Source organism: Falco cherrug, chromosome 4 (assembly GCF_023634085.1).
Source record: "Falco cherrug isolate bFalChe1 chromosome 4, bFalChe1.pri, whole genome shotgun sequence".
NCBI lineage: Eukaryota > Metazoa > Chordata > Aves > Falconiformes > Falconidae > Falco > Falco cherrug.
In genome coordinates this window covers 87053258-87076922 of record NC_073700.1, presented here as the reverse complement: position 1 = coordinate 87076922, position 23665 = coordinate 87053258, and the positions used below count along the sequence as shown (strand labels likewise).

General features: G+C 39.0%; 1 protein-coding gene across 2 annotated transcripts in view; it reads right to left on the bottom strand.

Moving 5' to 3' along the window:
- Nucleotides 1–23665, bottom strand: part of CNTNAP2 (contactin associated protein 2) — a 1159973-nt gene that overhangs the window by 379315 nt on the left and 756993 nt on the right. For both annotated transcript variants that reach the window (XM_055709318.1, XM_027816209.2), the window contains one exon: nt 2815–2934. In XM_055709318.1, coding sequence (XP_055565293.1) covers nt 2815–2934 — 120 coding nt within the window. The remainder of the gene's footprint in view (nt 1–2814; nt 2935–23665) is intronic.

The following is a 23665-nucleotide window of genomic DNA, read 5'->3' as shown; positions in this document are numbered from 1 at the left end:
TCCTGCCATACAAAGAAGTGGAGGTTTTTTTATTTTACTACACTCCATATACTATTCAGTAAGGCTAGATCTGTAGGTTACTTAGTTTCATGTTCACAAAGAAAAAAAAATATTGTAATTCGGCTAATTTAAGTTCTTGTTTCAAATATAGTGCTAGTAATACCATAAACCTGCACGACTTCAATACTAAAATTTGAAAATTCTGCTTTTGTTCTAATATGCTACAGTGCCTTTTGTTATATGAGAAGTATATTTATATGAGAAGTATATACATATATGAGAATGTATATTTAACATGAACGAGCAATGCATCATTGCTACAGAGTTCTTGAGAAATGTGCTATTGATGAAGCAAAGTGAAGCCCTCCACCTCACCCTGTCCCTTTTCTAGTATGTATATTACTGATAATATGCTATCAATTCAGAAAAAGGTTTAGGATGTTGTGAATTATCTCTTAAAAACATAGCTCTTAACCAGGGGTCCTCAAACTATGGCCCGTGGGCCAGATATAGCCCCCCCAGGGTCCTCAATCCAGCCCCCGGTATTTAGAGAACCCCCCGCCGGGGGGGAGCAGAACCAAGCAGCTGCAGATGACTGCCTGCCACTTCATCCATGCACCGGCCCCTGTTTAAAAAGCTTGAGGACCCCTGCTCTTAGCCCTCCACAGTCTTCACTGCTTAAGATAACCACTAACTAAAAGAAAATGAAAGCTGTAACAGCTGCAATGTATAGGTACTACAGAGTACATACATAGGTGATGTGCTTTACTAAGCTATCCAGGAACGATTATCAGTGTGGCCTTCGAGTTTTAGAAGCAGAGATTAAAATTGCTTCCCATGGACTTCCACGTATTTCTTCCAGTCATTTGCATTTTAATGAAGAAATACTTCTCTTTGGTTCTTATTTTTAAAATTTAAATAGTTACATGGATATTAGTGCAAAACACCTTCTTGTAGGAAAGACCTGCTGATGAGAATGATCCAGTCAAAACAGAAAACTGCATTTTCCCACAGCACACATCATATCCAAATGAAGGGAATGAGCACTAAATCATCCATCCTAGTGTTTATGATCTCCTTGCACTGGTTAGGAGAAGGCCACATTTTATTACTCTGGAAACTGTTTTGTAGATGAGAAACATTAGTAAAATGAAATGGTTACTTTTACTTTTCTTATCTGTTTTTTCCCCCAGTGTTGGACAAGCTACTAGGACTTTCTGCTATATGTTTATATTTAACATGAATGAGCAATACTCTAGTACTGGATAGGTGCACGTTTTTTGTGCCTGACACCACTAGGGTAGTATATTTTTAATTTACAAAGTTACCCTTGAAGAGTACCCAAAAGCCATAGCTAGGTGCTGAACACAGCGGTTCTTCTTCTGAATAGCAGAAATTGCTGTAATACATCAGCAATTCTTGGCACTGTTCCCTGCAGTGCCTGCCTGATTAGTTACTGATACAGTTCAAGGTGCTAGTTATGATTTTAAAAGCCCTAAATGGGTCAGGATCCACTTATGTGAAAGATTGCCTTTACAGCCGTATCTCCGAACAGACTGGCTGGCCTGCCTCTCCAGCCCCAGGAGGACTGATGGCACTCCCAGAGCTTGGATCAGGCTCCTTCTTAGGTATGCTTTATTAGACAAATGCAGACATTAATGGCAACACAAAGCTGGTATTTTGCTGTTCTCCTGCCTAGACAAGCTGTCTACCTAGGAGCACTTGATCTGGGGTCTGCTGCACGTGCCATGCATCCCCCTTCATGTCAGCTTCCCCCCTCCCCCCTAATTTCTCCCATCCAAGTTGGATAAAACCCACCCCACAGGTCCAGGCATGTACAGGTTTCTTCCACCAGGAAGAGCTACATGAGCTTCAGCAACTGAGATTTCTACAGAGACAGAGTTACTGTTTCAACTTATGATAGCGTGGGTCACCCTGCTGATGCTAAAGCCTGATGACTCGGACATATGCCAGATTTCAAATGAAAACAGACTGAAATTCAAACTTACACGCAGATAATGGAGGAAAGGCAGGGGATGCGTCTGTTGTATCAGCTACCCAGTATTTCATATCAGAAAAAGCGGCGAGACAATTGTCATGCATTAACCAACCAAACACATCATACACTCCTGGTGCAAGAAACTGCCCCCTTTTTTCTTTATCATATTTTTCTGCCACAGCACGCCAATGCAAATGACTTAAGGACAGCTGCTGCGAGAATGCCCAGATAGGAAGTTACCCATACAGAACTACTGTTACAGGCAGGAAAAACCCCACACAACAAAACCAAAAGAAGTGAATGCAGTTATACATATGGTCTCAGAAGTTAAACAAAGTATGTCCTCCTAACACAAATCAAATGTTTTGTTTCTCTTGTAAATAATTTCTATTCCCTGTCTGTGGTAAAAGTCAACGACACCTACACAGAAATAAAAGTCTGACATTTCTGAAAAGCTGCCTTATACGGTACCTCATAAATCACAGATATTACTGAACTATCAATATGTTGATATAAAATAGTTCTAGTAAATAGCCATATATGTACACTTTTTTTCTTTTTAAAAATTATGCACCACTGGGAATGCAAAGGCCTGTTAAGGCTAATTAATAGCTGTGATTCAAGAAGTTTATGAAATGGATTAACTACTGCCTTGCTCAGAGTATACTGCCTGGTGATTACAAATTTGATGACCCTTCTCTTGAAAAGCGCTTAGCAGTTATTTTTCTTTTGCCAAGAAATACAAATTATGAATAGACTTTTTCCCAACTACACAAAAAAAATAATAAAAAAAATAGCAAACACAATGCTGTTACCTGTCATGTTGCAGTAAACTTTCAAAGGCCCCAGTGCCCCACTGCCATCTGGATCTATCCAGTAGTAATTTGAAGTTTTGCCCAAGTGTTTGTATGCTTCACAGGAGAGCTCATGAATAGCTGGAATGAAATAAAACACAGCAATAAGTATCTTCATAGCCTCATATCCTGAAGCAAAAAACCCATAATGACAATAAATTCATTTTATTTATACATCAAGAACCACACCTTTGAGATTACAATAATGTGACTGACATTCACAGGAAACAAAGCATCTTTCCAAAAGATACAGAAGTGATTAGAAGTTTGAGACACATAATTTTTTAGCAAGTGGAGGAATGCCAGAGCTGGGGGGTGCAGGGGGACAACCAACCAAACCGACTTTTTCAAGTCTCTTTAAACCATTTTTGACAATGTTTTTGTTCAGAACTTTGTTTATACACAGGTTGAAGTTTTACATCATAAATGGAAACACTTCTATTAATGCAACATACTTTCTTCCTTTAGTTTTCCCTCTTTTCAAGAGATACACCAAAAAGCTTATGAGTTTTCTCTCTGTAAATTTTAGAAATTTTTAGGTTTTATTACCACCCAGAATAACATCAGGTTTCAAAATTGTGGAATTTCTCACTACATGTAATATCTGTCTCTACACAGCTCTGCAGTTACTCTATATATCTACGTAACTAATACTGTTCCAGAAAGGCCTAAAATTTCACCATATTTACTGCAAAACGTTTAATTGATTTGGTGGGGCAGTTGTTTCAATTTGTCCTCGACCTCTTTATACTGCTTTCTATTTCAAGTCATAAAACCGCTTGTCAAATTCTGTTATGGTGAATAGCTCAGACAGAATAATAAGCATTGTAGATAGGAGCTTTTCTAGTAATCCCCCCATTTTCTGTGAAAGGTATGACTATCACAAAGTTATACGTAGTATACATGAATAAATCAGATCATGTTATGCATAGAACAAGTAAAACTGGTAATTTATATAAATTGGTGTGTCTTTATAGAAAACTGTTAAGTATTTTTCTATGCAATTTTTTTCAAAAGGAATGTGTAACGTTTCTTTGTTTTCCAAGGACCAGATGGTACAGCATTTTTGTTTGGAATCAATCAATCAGCTACTAAAAGAAATGAAATGTTTGTTTAACCAGACTTCACATCCACTCTAAACATTCATCTAATTTGTTGGCAATTCTTCCAATCTATCTCCTTGCTAAGACTGGGTTTATTTCAAAAGTCCAACGAGGACAAGATGTTTCCCTGGGCTTTGGCAGTGACGGACTGATCTCACACACACATTTAAAGGCCTCTAACCAACCATCAAGACACAGGAAGGAAAGCAACGCTAAAAAAAGAAAAAGTCTCCAATTTGGACGTGGCATAAACACAAAGCTAAAGACTGTTAGCTCTACTGTATAAAGAGAGAGACCTTGTTGATGTTAAAAAAGAAAGACTTTTCTGGAAAGTTTTATGTGTTCGTTACAACGTCTAAAGTTAATTTGATACAAGAAGTAGACATTTTAATTAAATTGTGAGATATTCCAAGTAATTTCCCCTTTCTCCCCAAACTAAAGTCAACAGAATTTCTCGTTATCAAGGAGACTGTGTCTGTTTTCAGACACTTCATGCAGATTTCATAAGGAATTCATAAACAATTTTCTTCAAGTATTTCTCTAACTCTCTACATGCTACCTAAATGTAATCATAAAATACCAACTGCATTAATGTATAGTTATTGTAAAACAAAGTCACAAATATTAATAGACTCATTCCAGGTCAAGTCAAGAGGATGACAAATACTGACTGTTTAATGATCTTCCAGAAGTTTGGCGTTTTCAGTTTCTAAACCTTACAGAAAACCAAGGAAGTTTTGTCTTTGTAGTATGCAGATTTCACCACAGGGCCATATGACGTTTTTCTCTAAGTCTGCTCCTTTCAAAAAGGCAGGCCAATCTTTGTACAGAGATACTACTACAATTCAGGAAAAAATACTGAAGAGCATTATATGGAAGACAAAACCAAGTCACTGTTTAATCAGACACTCATTTATCCCTGCTGAATATTTTTACAGAAACTAAAGGGTTTAGATACACCACTCCTTCTGTTCTTCTGGAACAGGAGAAATAGAGTGAGTGGTAGGTAGTTACTAGTATTACAACACGGGACTTTTGAAAAAAGGCTGCTTTTGAACGTTTCAGCATTTGTTAAGCTTCAACATTATGTTGAACACCAAATGCAGAAATTAAGATCATTCTTCAAATAAAGACAAAAGAATGAGGTATTAGAGATCAATTCACCTTGTGAAAAGTGGTTTTATGAGTGTGTGATAGGTTTTGGCAGGTTTTATCCATATGTAAGTCATACTTAAAGACCTTCAAGGGAATAAACAAAACTGAAAGGGTAGGTTCTAGTGCAAGGAACACTAACATACAAATCACTTAACAGGTGCACAGAAACACAGCGAAGGGGTAAGTGAAGTTAGTATACTGATAGAATAACTGGTTATTAAGATGCAATAGGAAACAGCAAACTATCATGTTGCGGTGTATGAATATGCTTGATGACAGAAATAGACCGTTTTGTTGACTTCAGATGGCAAAGGGTAGGCACTAATGCAAACACCAGAACAAAAGTGGCAAGTGCCAGGCAGAGAAGGCAACTGTGAAGGGGAGGAGAGTAAGACATTATACCAAGATGTCAAAGTAGAAGATGACGTAGAAAGGAAGACAATACAGGATCATTCTATAATTCAGTACTTCTTTTAAATGGGTTTTTGAAATGCTGCACAAAAAGGTTGTTAGTAAGACAGAAGAACAGGTGAAAATAGAAATTAAGAAACTCCAAGAACACCTAGAATAGACGAAAGGGCAAACACTTAAGGAACATCATTTTAGAAGCCACCTGAGTACATTAAAACACAGAAGAACACAATACAACAAGGAAGAGAGCATGGCAGAATCAAAATAGCTTAAATTAGAAAATTGATAAAGGTTACAATAAAGAAGCAAAAAAAATTAACCGAACCAAGAGAGGACAAGTCAGAAAAATGCAAGATTCAGATATGAAGTCTATGCAAATAAGGAGAAATGGTTGCATATATCTACATACAGGGAATAGGAGAGAGAGAGAGAGCGAGAACTGAAGGCACAAGCACAATAGATTTCTGCTTTTCAAGCCATCAGAAGTAAAAATGCCAAAAAGTGTATTTGCTTTCTTGGTAGTTGGTCCAAGCACACAGCATATATATTCTTAAGGGACTTCAGGAGAGTATTAAATTTCAAAATCTTCCAAGCTAAAACTCACATGTGCCCTGATGACAAAATAAGCTGTTTCCAGCTGTCTGGATATTTTTTTTTTTCCCCAAACGTTACTTATATTCTTTTTGAGAAGAAGGAGGGGGGAAACCCACCTTGCAAATGGCTTCCTCACTCTTAACTTGACATGCTTTTATATTGCATCAAAAACTGTCCACAAGCAATAAGAGGTGAAAACCTGATCAGAACAGTGATCCTATGTCTCAGAGCCAGCTAAAAAGCATGTACAATGAGAATGAAAATCAGAAAGAGCAACAAACTATAGTCTTTTAAAAGTTTAATCACCTCAATAATACAGATCAAACTGAGACCACCAAATCCATTCCACACTAAAATCTGAAAAGGCTTGGCTGTGTTCTGACAAGAAGTAAAAAGAAATTTAAAAAATAATAATTAAAGAATCTCATTTCAACTTTTGGTGTGAAACATCAAGCTTCTTTAAGCTTATTAGTCTAGGCAGAAAATCCAGCCATTTTAATGAGCTGACAACAGCAACTACGAATGCATTTTGAAGTTCACCATTGACTAAGCTAATATTCACAACAACGGGCTTGAGCATAGCATGAGGGGAAATGTTTCTCTTAGAAAAGTTTGACTAGGGAAGCAGACTGAGTAAAAACCTTGTAGCCACACAGACCTTAATACTGTTTTCATCGATGCATTTCTTCACGGGTTCTTTTCCACCCCCAGGACTGCTGACCTGAACTCCAAGGAGGAGATGTTGATGGACAGGGGAAGAGAACATTTCCAATTTTTTTAGGATCCTCTATTTTAAACATTTGAGGAACAACAAATAGTTTAGAAAACCAATTCACAGAATAGCTTTTTCCAGCTTCAGACTATCAGCCGGAAGTTGGGAAAAGTCAACTTCTCTTAGATTTCAATGGCTCTTTACTGATTGAAGGAAGCAGATGTTCTCACTCCTGTTTTACTTTCTGAGTGGCATAAAGATCAGGAGAGAGTTATCTCACACCGGTGGCACAGCTGCTGGCTATCTCTGGAAAGCAGAAGAGCTAAATGACAAAAAGGATTTAGCAACTCTGTCACCCTATATGCTGCTCCCTTAGAGTTTCCGTAGCATCTTGGAGAACTACAGCTCCTGCATCACTATGTAAAAAAGGCAGGTTTAATTTTAGGGCTGACAAACAGTGCAAAGATCTTTATAAAAAGAAGACCTAGCAGGATAGTCTGCACTGCGTGACACGAGTGTCTTACAATACATTGTTTCTGTCAGTGAATATGGCTGCTGCAGGGGATAAATTCCTTCAAACTGCTGCTAATGCAGGAGTAAATCTCAGCTTTACGGGGGCATAGGAAAGGTGCAGATTCACAGGATGTGATGGAATTAAATAACAGTAGAGGTGACAAAAGTAGGCAGTGCATTAGCTACAGGAAGTCCAGCTATGCCTTTCCATCACTTTCAACTTTTCAGAAAAATAATGAAAGCTAAATAGACTGTGAGGTGCTTGGGTTTATGTCATTCAAGCTGGTTTCAACTCTTGAGCCCCTGAAAAAGGGCTGAAAGCAGAAAGAAACAGAAAAGGGAGAAAAAATCCCCAACCTACTCAATAAATAGTTGCATCTGAAATGGCATACCAGCAGTTTATTTTAAAAGAAAGGGTTTATTTTTATTTATTACAAGATATATCACCTAAAAAGCAAAAATGTTTAAAATATTTTTTAATATAACTACATATACACCATAAGTTTCTGTTCTGTCAAGTTTCTTTCTGTGCAATATTACAACAAACATATCCCCACCCTTATTCATTCCAGTGCTTTATGGTGGAGAAATGTGTGTTACAATTTTTTTAGAACAGGTTAAGTGAACTGGAAATCTCACCATAACTCAAAGCAAGTCACACATGAGAACAAAAACCCTTCTGAATTTGAGATCTGTATTCTGGCAGTAAGAACATATGAAGCTGCTGATTTGATCTCTGATTCGATCTACTACTTCATGTCTATTAAAGTTTTTTAAGAGCCCCACAAAAAGCCAACCTGATGCAACACTACTTCAAAGTTCTTGTTATTCCAAAGGACTATTGCTGCAATGGCCAGAACAAACCTGTGAGTCTTTTAAAGTTTGGATGTAAAAATTCTGTAGTTTGAAACTCATCCTTATAATGCCTAAGAACAGGAAAAGTAAACTAAAGTAAAAACTTGAGTCCCTGGTGATAGTTAAACTTAGAATAAGTACACAAGCGTTGTTAAAATCAGACAAAATAAGTGTTAATAAGCTTTTACTTTTACATCTTACATTTGAAAAGTGAAGTAACACTTTCAGATATGACAATGAGATGGAAGTATTGCTAGAAATCCATACTGTAGTAATGCACACTCTCAAAAATGCTCTGCATTGCAAAGTTACATCCAATTTATAGTAAAACATAGCTACATGTATATAACACTGTTATAACAAGTATATTTTTAGCATGTAAATTCCTCCACAGTTTCTTGTGTGCACGCACACACACACTCCTTACTAAACAATTCTTCTGTTTGTAATTGTTATTACTGTACTTATCCTTCCTACAAAAGAGACGAAAATTTAACTAAAATGTCTTTACTCATTAGGAGAACCATAACTTAATATGATCTTGATTATCATGAGCTTGAGACGTTTTCCAGAGTAGCTTTTGCCACTTTTCCGAAGGTTAAGGGTACCCTTATTCATTTTCTGTTGGCAAAGCAATGTCATTGGAAACTTCTGCTGAACATTCCTGGGTTTTCCCCTTCCACCTTTCTGCCAGTTTACAGAAGCTCCCAATGCCCTCAGCAGTGACAGCTGAAACTTAAATTACAACTCAAAAATCGAGGAGAACCACCCACCAGCAGCATTGAAAACAACTCATCAATCAGTGACAGTGGGAGGAAACTAAAGCTGAAGGAGAAACCGTCACCATTCTGATACAGAATGCACACATACCTAAAAATGTTTTGAACTGTTTCAACACACTTCCACTTACCTAAATGTGGGCACACTCACCTAAAAAGACCTTCAAAGCATTAAAATCATCAAACACAATCTCATCCTGCAGAGAGAAGATTCTTATGTAACCAGGACTTTTGTTTCAGGACTTTTTCTTGCTATTTGTGCCTATTATGTAATTATCTTAATGTTAAAAATACAATAAAACACCTGTTTCAGTTCCTGTAAACGTCCAAAGACCACTTTTCAATAATCCTTCATGATTTAAAAATATCTTCAAAATATTTGCGAAAATAGCACCCTCCTCTGAGCAAAAGAAGGTGGTAGCAGGAATCACAAAATAAAATCCTAACTAGCGAAAAACATCTTGCAACAGCACAAAGAGCTCTTCAAACTAAATGCCCAGTGGGCTTCTGTAGACATCAATTTCTGCCTGGCCAGAAAGTGGATTTTCAGCCAAGAGTTGCTCACCGCAAGCCCCACCGCTACATTTCAGGTACTTGCAGCTAGGATGCCCCTGTAGGATTAGGCTACCTCAATGAGAAAAAGCACAGGAAATAGCACTTTAAATAAATATTGGGTTCTAATAAGATAACACTGTATCTAAATAAGGTACAGACCTTCAGGTTCCCAGCCTTCACAAGCCAGGAAGCAGCAGCCGTGGCTGCTTGTCGTGCGCTCACCCCGAGAGGCCAGGGCAGCAGGGAGATGCCAGCACACTCTGCTAGCCACAGTGCTGCGATTCTGTGCCCAGTCTAAGGGCACCTGGAAATCGTGCCTGAATATATCAGTAACAGCAATAAGGTTTATGTCCCAGAAGGAAACAGAGTTTCTTGATGAGCTGCAGCATTACGCGCATCTTACGTATGATGTGTACAGAAAAAGATTCACTTTTTAAAATTCCTTTGGGAAAGTCTGTTTGGTTTTGTTTTGTTTTGGGTGTTTGGTTTTGGAAATGGATCTAAAGAAATTCCAGAAATTTCTTTCTGAGGAAATATAACAATTCTAGATTCACTTATGCTACATTTGGTTACAACCAAATTACTTGTATTCGGGAAAAAAACAAGAAAAAAGTGACCAAGTATGACATGCATTTGCCAGTGCAATACTGCTTAATTAGTAATGACAATGGAACTCAGAAAACCTGCAGTTACTGGCTTTATGTATAGCCAAATATACAGTAAACTAAAACCCCTGAAGCCCTGTGAGCAATATAATTGGTGTGCTTGTGTTGCATCTGCAAGAACATTATTTTCTCCTGTTTAAAGAAATGTTGCTGTACACAAACATCCACTCAGTAAAAATGCAATTTTCACATGTAAATGCAATTAGGCAATTAGAAATTTTCACTGTAAATAAGAGAATTTGTAAATCTTGGAAGGTACCATGAACAAATCCAGAAATCATGGCTGCATATGACATGGCACATGCTTTTGCCAATCATTTTTCCAGTTGTAGAACATCAAGTACTACTTCTCCCCCACGACGGGGTTACCTCCACAGCCAGAAGCTGAACCGAGCCATTGCAGTCACAAAAGCACAAGCACGCACAACTCCTGGCATCTTCACACACCTTCAGAGTGAAAATGTGATTTGATTGTTTTTTTCTGGAATACAATCATCGTAGGGGCCCTGGGTTTGCTCTCAATTGGCTAGGACAAACATGTGAATTCTAAGAGGTCAAAACTTCATTCTTTCACTATGGCCACGTGAGATTACTAAGAGTCTATCGCACACTGCACTATTATTTCACTTTCTGGCAGTTCAACTACAAGTTAAATTAAGCCTAAGGGTTTAGTTCTGCTACTCTTAGCACCACATTAAGTATTACATCATTCTACAAGATTATTTGGGAAAAAGGTTGTTCAATTGCTTAAATTATATTTGGAGCATTAAGTGCCAGGAAAAAAGCAAAATCTTTTTCATGATCATAATTAGTGTAATGGCAGAATCAAATGGCTGGGACGAACTTCAATGATAATCTAATCCCCCTCCACAAAAAAGCTCAATTACATCCATGTATCATTTTTGACATACTTCTGTTTGAAATCTGCCATGACAAATTCCTCAACATGCCGGGACAGCCTATAGCTCCACCAGTCCTTCAGTATCAGTATTTCTCTCACTCTCCCTACACTGTGAAGCTGCTCTGCTGCAACTTAAACTCACAATTTCTCTTTCTACCCACAATTAATTTGGACAATAGCTTATTGTACTCCTCTTTGCAGCCATCTTTTCTCTATTGGTAATACAAATGCCTTCTCCACATGAAAAAGGTTAAGTTTGTTCATACTGGCCACAGGCTGTTTTCTCTAGGTGCTATATTCTTGTTCTTGCTTTGCTCTGGACTCTCCAATCTCCTCATGAAGCTCAGCATATGAAAATGGACAATGCCCAGCACAGCAGTATTAATTTGCACATCCCACAAGTTATGCTTCTACTAATCCATCCCAAAATAGTCTTCCTTATTCACAGAAGCCTATGCAATGAACTACAAGATAAATAAGCCAGCAATAAAGCCCACTTCTACAAAGCTAAATTAAAACAAAAAAAAAAATAATCACAAAATTAAACCAGCAGTTGTCCTCAATGTTTGCTTCCACTATTGGTTAACCCCTCCTAAGCTGATCCCTTCCCAATCCTCAGTTGCTCTGCACCCCAAAAACCTTAAAATAGCTTCCAAAAGAAAGATCATTCTTTAGTTTTGTGTATATGTAGTATATATAAATATATGCATTCAATATAAATGAAAAATAATATAAATACACACATACACACTTCTTTTAATTAATTGGGAAGGTAAACCTACAGAAGGTATTGTAGTGCTTTACAGATGGACTAACATACATTTCTGTCCACTGCTGCATTGGCTGTCATGCCACTAAAACTTTCCAACACAGCAAAACTCCTTTGTGCCTGAGCATAAGCCTTCTCCCTGCTGCCATTGATCTAAGCTTCAGCCTTCTTAAAGCTCCGAAATTATGGATCGCCACCTTCCCAGCTGCTATATCTGCCTCATGCTTTCCCTCTGCCTCCTACTGTGGGCTAATGAACTTATAAAGGAATCTCATTATTAGTGCAATATTCACATATGCCCTGTAGAAACAGAAATGAAATTAAAAAAGAAGAAAAAAATAAAAATAATAAGATATGTGGAAATTTGCCAGTTTTGTGTCAAGTTGACTCTAGGCTCACCCATGTCAGTGACAAACAAGACAATTACCATTGTGGTAACAAAGGAAGAAAGCAGAATTCTGGGTTGCCATCAGGATAAGAAATAGAGCATGACTTTATTTGCCACTGGGATAACAAAGAAAATTACTGCCATGGGGGTGAAAACTGTAATTTCAGTTACCACACAGCATTGCAACCCAGGTATTTGCTATGAATACAGATGAAAACCATCCCATTTATGGCAAAACCAAAAGGGGTTCCATTTCTTTCTCAACTTCATTCTTTCTCTGTTTTGGGCTGGGGGAGGCAGGGCAAAGAGAAATGAATTTAAATCAAAATGACTGATCTAAGATGGATTTTTAAACAATTTTAGCAGTGATTTCAAACTATAAGCCATAGATTAGGCAATTAGCATTCTTGTAAGTGTCAGCCTACAGACATCACAAGAAAGAAGTATTATTAGACATCAATTTTTAACGAGGTGCTTTTGAGAACTAAGTCATTCAAGGATACACAAGTAGAAGTCATGCCAAACATCTCCAGGTATGGCAGGCTTTCATTTGAAATCTGGATGGTTTGGCACATTTGTATAGCTGTAATGCATTACTGGATACGGCACCTGAGAGGGAAGATGGTCAAAGAAACTGTCAGATATTCACCGCGCTTGTGCTGATCTCACACTGGTCCCAGCCACAGAAAGCTTCAGAGCTGCCTGCAGCTTGTTTGAATCTTCTCCAGCTGAGAAACAACAGGAACACTGCCAATATCATCTTGCCCCTTTCTTCCCTCCTATGCCTCCCTCCCACATGAAAGGCTTGAAGGTTGGTATAAAAATGTAAGTTTAATAAATCCATACCCCTAAAGGAAAAATATGATTTCTACTCCCAGTCCCACTGAATTTGTATTGCCAGGGCAATGGAACAGAGGAGACAAGATACAGCCCTGGATTTACACCTCCCCAGCTGTGCAATACAACTGCTTGGTTGCATTCTGAAGTGCACAGAGATACACAAATGGAAACCTCGGTGACTTACACAAGGGCCAAGGTGAGGGATGCAACGCTGGTAAAATTAGGTCAAAGTTACAGAAATACCTGGAGTCTTATTTTAATACAGGATGCCTGTGAGTGGCTACACATAGCAAAACCACAGATTAAACCCAAGGATTTTTCCCCACCGAGTTCATGCCGGCTCTTCCCTGCTCTGGATATCACAGCATTCTATCTGTCTTAAGACCTGAACTTCCTCATCAATGCTGAGCAATGCTCAGCTGCACAGAGGCTCTCGTTACACAGCTTTAAAAGAGATTATAGTGTCATTAGTATTATTAATCCCAAAATGCATGACTCTCCTGCTCATTTCTAGGACTGTCATTAAGTCTTATTTTTACAGGCCTGCACAGTTGTTGTCATTGTCACCATTTCTTTCCCCTGTCCCCCCTCCTCCTCACCCTAGTTCCCCAGACATTTTTATATCTGAACCCATCACAACCAGTAATCCTGTAAAGGCAAATACGGTAACTTGCTTGGCTGTACTTACCCAATACAAGTTTTACTGGAGTAAAACTTCTCAAGTTAATAAAAGTAATTAACAAAAATACTGGTCATATAAAATAAGATTCCTTAAAAACTCACATTAAAAGTTTTTGTTTGAAAAGAACAAAACCAAACAACACCAGCAAACAGCACCTTTCCTATGAAAACAACTGCTGTACACACAGACTAAATAGTGGGTTTTCCAGAGGAGCTGAGCACCGATTTCCAGCAACAGAAAAAAAGTAAAACATTACAAAAACAAATGCTCATATCAGTACTTGCATTATCTCAATCAAAATGTCCTCTGTCAGCATGACACCAATTTAGAACCAATGCATCATCTTTGTCATTTCCATTAATCACTAAGCAACTCAGAATGCCAACAGAATTCAAGTTCTTACACTGCCATAAAAATATCAGCAGAAACATCTGCTCTATGTCCCTTTTTTCATGTTTTCTCTCCAATAGTTTCAATTGGGAATGATGGTGTCCTGGCAACTTTCTGGAAATCATTTTCACATCTTTTCCACATAATGGATGAGCTGTGAAATTAGTACCATGTTAGATGGATACCTTAGAGGTTGCTCTGGTTGGCATACACTTTGTTCAGCAGCACTGTGGAGCATTAATTTAGACTATTTACTGAGGGGATGAGAATACGGGGAAAGTGTCAGGTTCTGTGAAATAAGCCCATCTGCACACCCACAGAGGAGCTCAGAGGTGCACTGGCAGGGAAGAAGCCCAAATAACACCCTGCCAGGCTTCTCCCAGGTCCATCACAGGAGCCAACAGCCCATCAAAGGCCCATCTGCACAAGTCCAGACAGGGACCCAAATCAAGATCTCCCAAGCAACAACCAACCTGCCTGGGGCTATCCCAGCACAGCCTTGGCTCTAGTGTCCGGGCACAGAACCCATCACCATGAGTCACTGGGAGCAGCTCTCCCCAATACCGTTCTAAGGGGTTGCTGCCTAGGGGTGGGATCTCACTGGAACAATGGACATTTAGAGGCAGAACCAAAGGCAGGAAAAGAGAGGTAGGTGATTTGGAGGAGGAAGAAGCGCAGAAAAGGAAGGGTAAGTGTAAACTTCTGATCAGTATGCTTGCCTGGTTGTGCCCTGCATCTGATCAGTGCAGTCTGCCCCACCTCCTCATTAAATTCCTTTCCAACTCTTTCCTAGGCCAGGGGCTTTTGATCCTGTGTGCACTTGCGTGTATGTGGGTGTGGATGCCAGCAGCTGGGGTCAGAACCCAGGTCAGAGGGCCCCTATACCCACAGCACCAGGCACTGGAGCAAGCGCAGGTGTAGGAGTGCGTGATGACTAGCCAGGATCAAGCTGGACTAGCCAGCAAGCAAGTGAAGTGGCCTGGAAGCAAGTAGGGGTGAGTGGGTCTTTATGGGTCAGCTCTGGACATAAGAGCACCTGGTGTCTAAAGGGGTGAAAGCACAGCAGTGTCAGCTGCGGGGGCCAGGGGAGCCCTGGCCCGCTCTAGGGGGGGTGCATGCAACTGGCCCTACCAGTAACTGGAGTAGAACTGCTGCCTTAGTTTTCCCAGTAGCTGGCTTTTGATTCCAGTCTCCCCAGTTTCTGTCCTCAGGATGTACAACCCCTATGTGCCTGATCCCCGCTGCTGGAGAGATTCTGCTTGTACATAAGCACACGTAAGTACATACACTGCTGCTCATGGACTTCCATCCTGCTCGGCCAGAGTGGGAAGCAGGGTGAGGCCGCTGGTGCTGTCTGTGTTTGTGTGGGTGCACTGAGTGTCTGCGAGCTGTGTGGCTGGCCATGTATATATGTAGCACAAGTGTGTGCCCCTGCTGGGAATACATCTTTAGCCTTGCTATTGGTGGGCTCCAGAATCATTGAGCTGCAGCAGCATTACCTCTTTTGGATTGCGCAGTCTGGCAAGACAGGTATTCTTCTAACAGAAAATACTGCACAGCATTTACATTTCAAACATGATAGTAGGTCAGAACACAGGACTTATCTTCTGTGGCCATTTCTCCTTTTATTTATGGTTGCAATTAACTTCTAACAGAGCCTTGATTCTGTGGGTTGTACTCAGCTACACTGATATTCCACACATCTACCTTCTCTGCGATTATTACCGTACAGCTTGACAAGTAGTTCAAACGATCAAGACCTGGCTGAAGCTCCCAGCTTCTGTCCAGCAGAGCTTTCTAATCTGCAGAGTGTGTTTGATGATGGTCAATCCATCATCAATCAAAATTGCTGGAAGAAAACAAATACAAGTACTGGGAAAAGAGGAAACAAATCAGAGCAGATGATTAGAGAAGGAATGACAAAAGGAGGAAACAAACTGTTGAAGTTGATAGACAACAACAAAGAATTTGAGAAACATGAAAATGGGGAAAACAAGTGGGTTTGAAAACGAGAGGCATAGTTAAGAATTTCAGAAAGATATAAGAACTCCTTGTAGCTCAGTTGGCCTGTGCATGAATCTGAGAAATGCAGTGATATTTGTAATGCTCTGAAGTACCAGTGGCAGATATAAAAAAATAAAAAAGTGACAAACACCATGTTATGTTTTCCTCTCTGCTTTAGATCATCTACTAGCTCCTTCTGAACCTAAAAGCATATTGAAAACATGTCATATAAAATACAGCAACCACAGACTCAAAAAAATTTAATCTCAAGTTTTCTAAACAAGTGATTAGGGAACATGGATGTGATAAATGACTTAATGTAAAAGCTACATAAGGATACACAGCTTAAAAATTTTTGTGGGATGAGATTCAAAGAAAGACTGTATGGTTCCAGTACAATAAAATGAATAGTGCTAGATATCAGCTAAGTACCTAAGTACATGCAAGTAGTATGGCTAAGACTTCTACTGAGAAAAAAGAACTACAAACTACAACACACTTAAGTACTTCTACTAATATCAGCACAAACCTGATGTTTATGGAACAGTAGCATCTTCCATGTTGTTGTAAATTTAGCTAAAATTAAACATACCTAGAGGATTCCACAGGCTTCAGTAAAATATTTAAGGAGTTATAATAACCTGTCATTACTACTTCCAGAAGACTTGCCAAGCCAAGATAACTATTAGCCACAATAACTATTAGCCATCTAACCTAAGGTGAAATTGTAAAGCCACAGTTATGAAGTGTGACTGATACCAAACACCTACTTCTGCTAACAGATTCTGGTCCTACAACTTGCCCTGCTTTGTCTTTCATTTAAATTACAGCATATTGGGAAGGAGAGTAAAGCTCAAAGCCCCACCATATTAAAACTGCAAAAAAATAAATAACTGTTCTTGCCCCTGCATGAAAAGGTCAATGTGTGTAGTGGAATGAAGCTGGGTTAATTAGCATTGATAATATACAACTGTGGGCTGGCTTCGGGGGCAGCAGGTTGGCCAATGTAGATAAGGTGCAGGTGTGGCTGGTTAAGTGAAGTGGTTGAGAGCCAGTGAAGAGAGAGCAGCCGAGGAAGAAGCAAGAGAAGTGAGAGTGTGCCCTGGATGAGGAGAAGGCAACAGAGGGACTGCATGAAGAGTGTGCTGGCATGAGATGGTAAAAGACCTTGTTGCAGCTTGATAGTTTGAGAGTGCTGTGACAAATGTGGACAATTGATTCCTAAGGCAGGCATGCAGAGCTGCAAAAAAACTTCCACTGTAAAGAAAATTGAGCATACTGGAAAAATGAATATAATGATATTTGAGGAAAGCAGTGTTCATAAACAAGAACCAAGCTGTATTAAAAAAATACCCTCTGGAATATATGCCATCCACACAGAAGTGTCATAAGAGAACTGATAATAATTATTCTCTATGCTCATTTACTACTGGAGCCATACATCAACTATTGTAAAGATAAGCATTGTTATACTAGTTATTAAGGCAAATTATAGCATACAAAGCCCAAGAAGTGTATCAGGGCTTCACTCTACTTAAAAATGCCCATTTATCCCATATGAACCACATGAAATAATGCTATAGACCAAAGAAAGCAGTAAGAAACTGATCTGCCATGTTTTGTTACCCTTTGCATGAATGTCTGTATTTTGGCTTTCCTTATCCTTGTTCTCCATTTTCTTTCACAAGTGCAACACTCCTCATGGCTTCAGGTTGTGACAAAAGACTACTGCTACACTCTGCCGGAGCTGCCAGCCAGGCCTGAGAGATGATCAGCCTTTAATCTCATCAGCAAAAGTACAATACAATACTATCTCCCCTTGCTATCAGGCACAAAACATAAGCACATCCCTCAAGAAATCACTTTTGTCCCTGGACAAAATCTACGAAGCTACCCAAAAGGGTCAGCTCTAATGATGTGATGGTACCTTGCAGGGGAAGTCTGATTAAAAAGACTCTTCAGGGTTCTACCCCAAGCAGTCCACTGCAGAAAACGGGCTCCACTGCTTCTCCTCCACCTCAGGATTAAATCCAACTGCCTCCATATAATTTTGCATTTTCAAGGTGGCATTCCAGAACAGGTGGGTGGCTCCTGCATAGGCAGGCTTGGCAATTCAGTTCTCAGGCACACTGGGGTAACTGGCCATCAGTCTTATACCTACGATAATGACATTTGACTGCAAAGCCTCTGCTTTCTCCAGCAGATTATCCAGGGCAGGCAAAGCCCTTACTGTGCCCCTTTCCCCTGTCGCATACACAGGGAGAAGTACAAAGCCCTTTGGGTGTCTTTTCTTCCTGTTGTACTTCTACCTGTAGCCCGAGTAGCCTACACATTCCTACAGGATCAAACAACGCAACACTGTTATGAGGCAGCAACTGGAGGTGGCGAGTAGCTTTTGAAAGATCATCCACCCTTCCAGGAAAAACTGTGGGATTACAGGAAACCAAGGAACAGTTTCATGTTTTGGAAGAGTATGCTTTTTCAAAATGAGTTTTTGAATTAAAACATTAGCTCACCAACCTAGCATGTTCCCAGTGTGGTAGATGATAAATGAGGGTCTGATATTACACTGATCAACTGTTCTCATTAAACTTTTGGAATGAAAAGATGGGTTTTGGTTTTTTTTTTGGCAAGCTTTCTTCTCATATTTTCAAATAGCTCTTCTGCTTGTGGTGTTTTTCTTAAGTCTCAAAGCACTTACAAAGAGCATCATTATTCCCATTGTATAAATGAGGGGAAAAAAAACCCCACCCCACAAATGAAGAAAAACCCACACAAGTGAAAAGGAGAAATAACTTGCCCCCAAATTACATCACTGGGAAATGCTAACAAAAAGGACTAATTTAAGTATGCTAATTCTCAATCCACAGTCCTATCAGATTGATCATACTGCCTTTCACACATGGGAAAATTCATTACAACATAGAATTTATCAAATCTTTCTACACTAGGTGATGTACATGGGAATGCTACAAGCCCTAGATAACATCTGGCTATCTGTTGTTACATACTGCCATTATAACGGCAAACATAACTAAAAAAATACAGTATGTCCCCATAGTTTAGGTTTCTTATATATCTTTAAAAAAAAATATGTGGTGAGATAAAAAATATCTGCATGTACATCCAAAGAAGTTCTCATTACTTTGACTACTGTGCACCTTTACAGTTGAACTCCGCATCAACTTCATTCTCTCACATGTTTGAGAAACCTGGAACTACAAAGTGACTTCAACATTTTTTTTTCGTCTTTCTAATGGCTATCAATGGATTTTAATATCAGCACCTTAATGCTTTTTTTTTTTTTCAATTAAAGTGTTTTAACAGTCAAGTAAGCAGTATGCTAGATAGTCTTAATGGAAAAGTTTAAGAAAAATCTAATTATTTTTCAGGTCTTTACATGCAGAGTCCTTTTTGGGTTATGGTTAATTCTGACTCTGATTTTACAGCATACACGAGCTGTTTTAAAGTTATCTAGTCGTAATTACATGTTCTTTTTTAACTGCCCCCTGGAAACAATACTTGGTTGTGCATTCTGAACAGCAATAGAGCACAGGATACAGTTGCCCAAAAAAACCCACCCTATCTAATACCTAAGCTTTACCAAACACAGGCTGCAATTCAGGCACGTTGCTTGGGTAGTTTTAAATGTGTTAACTAAATCATCATCTTAAGGGACTGAAAATGCTCTGAATTAGACCCTGACTTCATACTGTTATTGCACTGGATCCCAAATATTTTTCCCCCACCTAGTAGAAAATTGGCTTGAAAACTGATGGCACTTGATTCTAATCTAAAGCTACATATAAACAGCCCAACTGCACAAACAGCTAAAACCCAAAACCAAATTGCAGCCTCACACACCTCAACTGATAGAGTTATTTCCAGCTGATTTTTTTTAATTTCAACATAATTACTGCTGGTTGACTATTCATATTCTGCTTTGCATCCTAATGCTCATTTTCTGCGCTTAACCTTCACCAAACAGTACTGATGCTATTGCTCATTTTGGAGCTACAGCCCTTTCTGTCCTGAAGACAGACTCCATCCATTTACTTACAATAAAAACGCAAGTTGCTTCCAATTTATTACACAGCCTGTGTTTCATAAACACCTGGTACAGAGCAGTTCTCAGTTATAGTAGATAATAAATTAGTAAGAGCTGAATTAACTATAACTTATGACACCAAAACTAAGAACAAGATGATTTTTTAAAGAATAAGTATTGGAGTACAAAACCCCAAAACTGCTACAGCCCCAAACGTAAAAAAAAGAAATAAAATATTAACAGAGTACAAAGCTTTTCTTTTCCCCATTTTGCAGGAATTGGGGCCTCTATGTTTGACATGAAAAATCAAATTAAGATCTCAGACTAAAACAAACAACTTCACCCTCGTTTTAAAATTTACATTTTAATAAAAAAAGGTAATTTAATAATAGTCTGCAACCTTAGAAAAGAAGTGCATTATGTTAAATCCTTTGAAAACACGTAATAAATAATAGAAGATGAATTCACAAGGACTATTATAAATTATGATGACATTTCCTTCGAAAAGCATTATTGGAAAAGAGATTAGCCTCTTAAGGAAACTAACATATTGATTATATGATCCTTTTAATAAACTTCTGTAAACAAAAGCAGTTTCTTTATAAACAGGCTTTGGGAACATCTGTTCTTAACAGCAGAGACAAATATCCCAGAAATGAGGGTTTGCAGCACATGCAGCAATTTTGAGCATTTGTTTAGTTCAGACACAGAGTATGGGAAAGGAGGAAAAGAATAAATTGATACCAACATCACTGGCTGAGAACAGCCCGCTGTTGGAAGCACTTTCTCAGAGGTTACCAAGAGCAGACGAGACAAAAGCTTTTTTCTAGAGATTTCAGAAATTCCACCTCACTTTTTTTCCCCTATTACTCCAAGACCAGCATTGCTCAGACACACATCCACACTGCCGAGCTTGAATACAGCATTATTCACCTCCTGGAATCTACTTTACTTACCTCAGGTCACAAATACAGAGTTTTAAAGCAGGGGTCCCCAGGGAGCATTTCAAAAGCCAGCAGCTTTTGAATTCAAAAGCACTGGTGCAGGCCACCACAGCTGCCCTCCATCAGCCCAAATGAGGCAAATCACCTCTAACACCTGAGGATGGGGGGAAGGGCAGCAACTGAAGTTTTGCCCTACTGAAAGCTCCTCTCATGTTTGCAAAACCCAGCAGCTTGAGTTTCCAGTATTATTTCTCATTCTTTCTTTCATATAATTCAAACCATCTGTCTTCCATGAACAAGGTTAATGGGCATTACATGCATTAAAATGCCAGCTTTCTGCTGCAGACCCTCAGCCCGGTATGTTGTTCATATTGTTGCCCAGTTTACTTATGGAAATTCTCAATTTGTTACTGGGAATTCAGTGCAAGAGCTGGCAGCCTTCTGTAAATCCCTGTCCCACGGGCTGCTGGACCTGTACTCAATCTCACTCAAACGAGATGCTTACACATGTACGGCTCCTCTCCTGCAGCACTTATCGTGATGTTGCTTTCTGCAGAAGGCCCAGATCAGGAATCCAAGATTTGCTTGTGCAAGATGCTGCTTACTAAAACATCATGTTTCACTGGCAAACATTCAGAAATGTCAAGGTGAGAGTTTGTTGCAGCCTTGCACACAAATCCCTGCAGAGCAGCTGAAGGGGAACACAGTTCTGTGCCAAGCCTTCTCAAAATATAGGATGTTTCTGACTAGGCTGTATCTTCCACTTGAAGTGTATTAAAAAGCAGCATTCCTCCTGTCTTTGGAAGAGAATATTCTTTCACAAGAATGCCTTAAGTAGTACAGTTTCTGAGCACAAAAGTATTTATGGTTCTTCCATATCTTCAAATTGGAGAAAATCATCTAAGAAATATGCTCACATGCTTAAGCTTAGAAAGATTATGGAGAAAGGATTTGGTAAACCCTCAGACAGGAAAGGACAATGTAATATTTAAATGCCCAAAAAAGAATTTGTTTTGGTCTTAAGGGCTGCATAGGGAACACAGTACTAAACCGACTCAGATATGAACTACCCATCAACTTAGCTCAAATTATCAAAGTTGTAAGTATAGCAAATCTATTACCTATTCAAAAAAGTTAGTATGTTTTGCCTTCCCCCTTCCCCACATCTTTTAACAATTGAGAACTTTATTTCAAAAATTAAAAGTGTCCTTTCATTATTAATACTGGGTGCATAACCCTGTCACACTGGGCATTTCCCCCTTTAGTTATATTAAATCATTGTTATTATTTAATCACATTAAAAGTCCCCATAATTTTTCTGATAGCTAGGTATGACAGAAATGATAAATCTTTCCTAAATATTTTTTTCCTATATATTTTACACAAGAAATCAAAACCTGAATTTAACATTAGAAAAATATTTTAAAAGGTAATACCATTTCACTGGGGGGAAAAAACCCAAACCAACCAACTTAAACTGACTTTTACAAACTTCTAAGCAACTCAGAGCATGCAAAGGCTGAAAGCCATCAATGGTAAAAACAATAAGAGTTATGAACAGAGGTGCACAAGTCAGAGATTTATCTTATTAGAAATAATTTCCTACGGTATCCTATCTGTGACCTCTATGTCATTCTGACAGAGGTTTTTTCCTACAGTTCACACATGAAACACAAATTTATAAGGTTCCCTCATTATCTTACCAACATCCAAGCAAAAAGAACAGAGAACTAAAGAAAGAAGAGGGAAGCAACAGGTTTTACTTTACTGATTCAAAATAGATTTTAATTGGTGTTTTTAATAAAAATCTGCTTTTCCTTATAAAGCTCACAAGGCTCAGTGCTGACAGGACTCAATGCCATTAGCCTGGCTGTAATAAAACTGCCACGGAAGTTAACAAGAGCTCTTGACAAATAAGATGACTAGAGCTGAACAGCAGGTTTGGTGGTGGGTCGCAGTCTCCCATTTCTTATCCAAGTTTCTGCTCTAATAGAGTCTTGCCTGGTAGAGGACAAAAGCCATTCCTCACCATGAAGTGTTTAGTGAGCTGTGCAGGAGGTGTTAGGGGTTTCAGTTTATATTCTAAAAAGGAGACATGCGTACTGTCATGTGTAAAGACCACAGTTGGGATGGCTAGTTTTAAATAAACTGCCGAGATGTAAATAGCAGTGGAGAAGTCAGAAATTGCACTGACATGGAAGTTCACCTGAGACAGAACTGAGCTGCCAGGGACAATATGAACCTCCTGAGACTTAGTGACAAGATCTTATGTTCTGTGACCATACCTGCAGATCCACTCTGTGGTCTCATTAGTAGCTAGACCAACAGATCTAATTTGCTTTCAAAAAGTTGTGCACGCAGGAGATCCAAGGATGAGAAATGCTTAAGAGTGAGGCGTGTTTTCTGCAAAGGAAACAAGCAAGTAGCAGGAGAAAACTAAGACAATGTTTGCTTCTTATTAAGCATTAAAAGTGGCGAACAATGTTGATGTACACACAAACCTG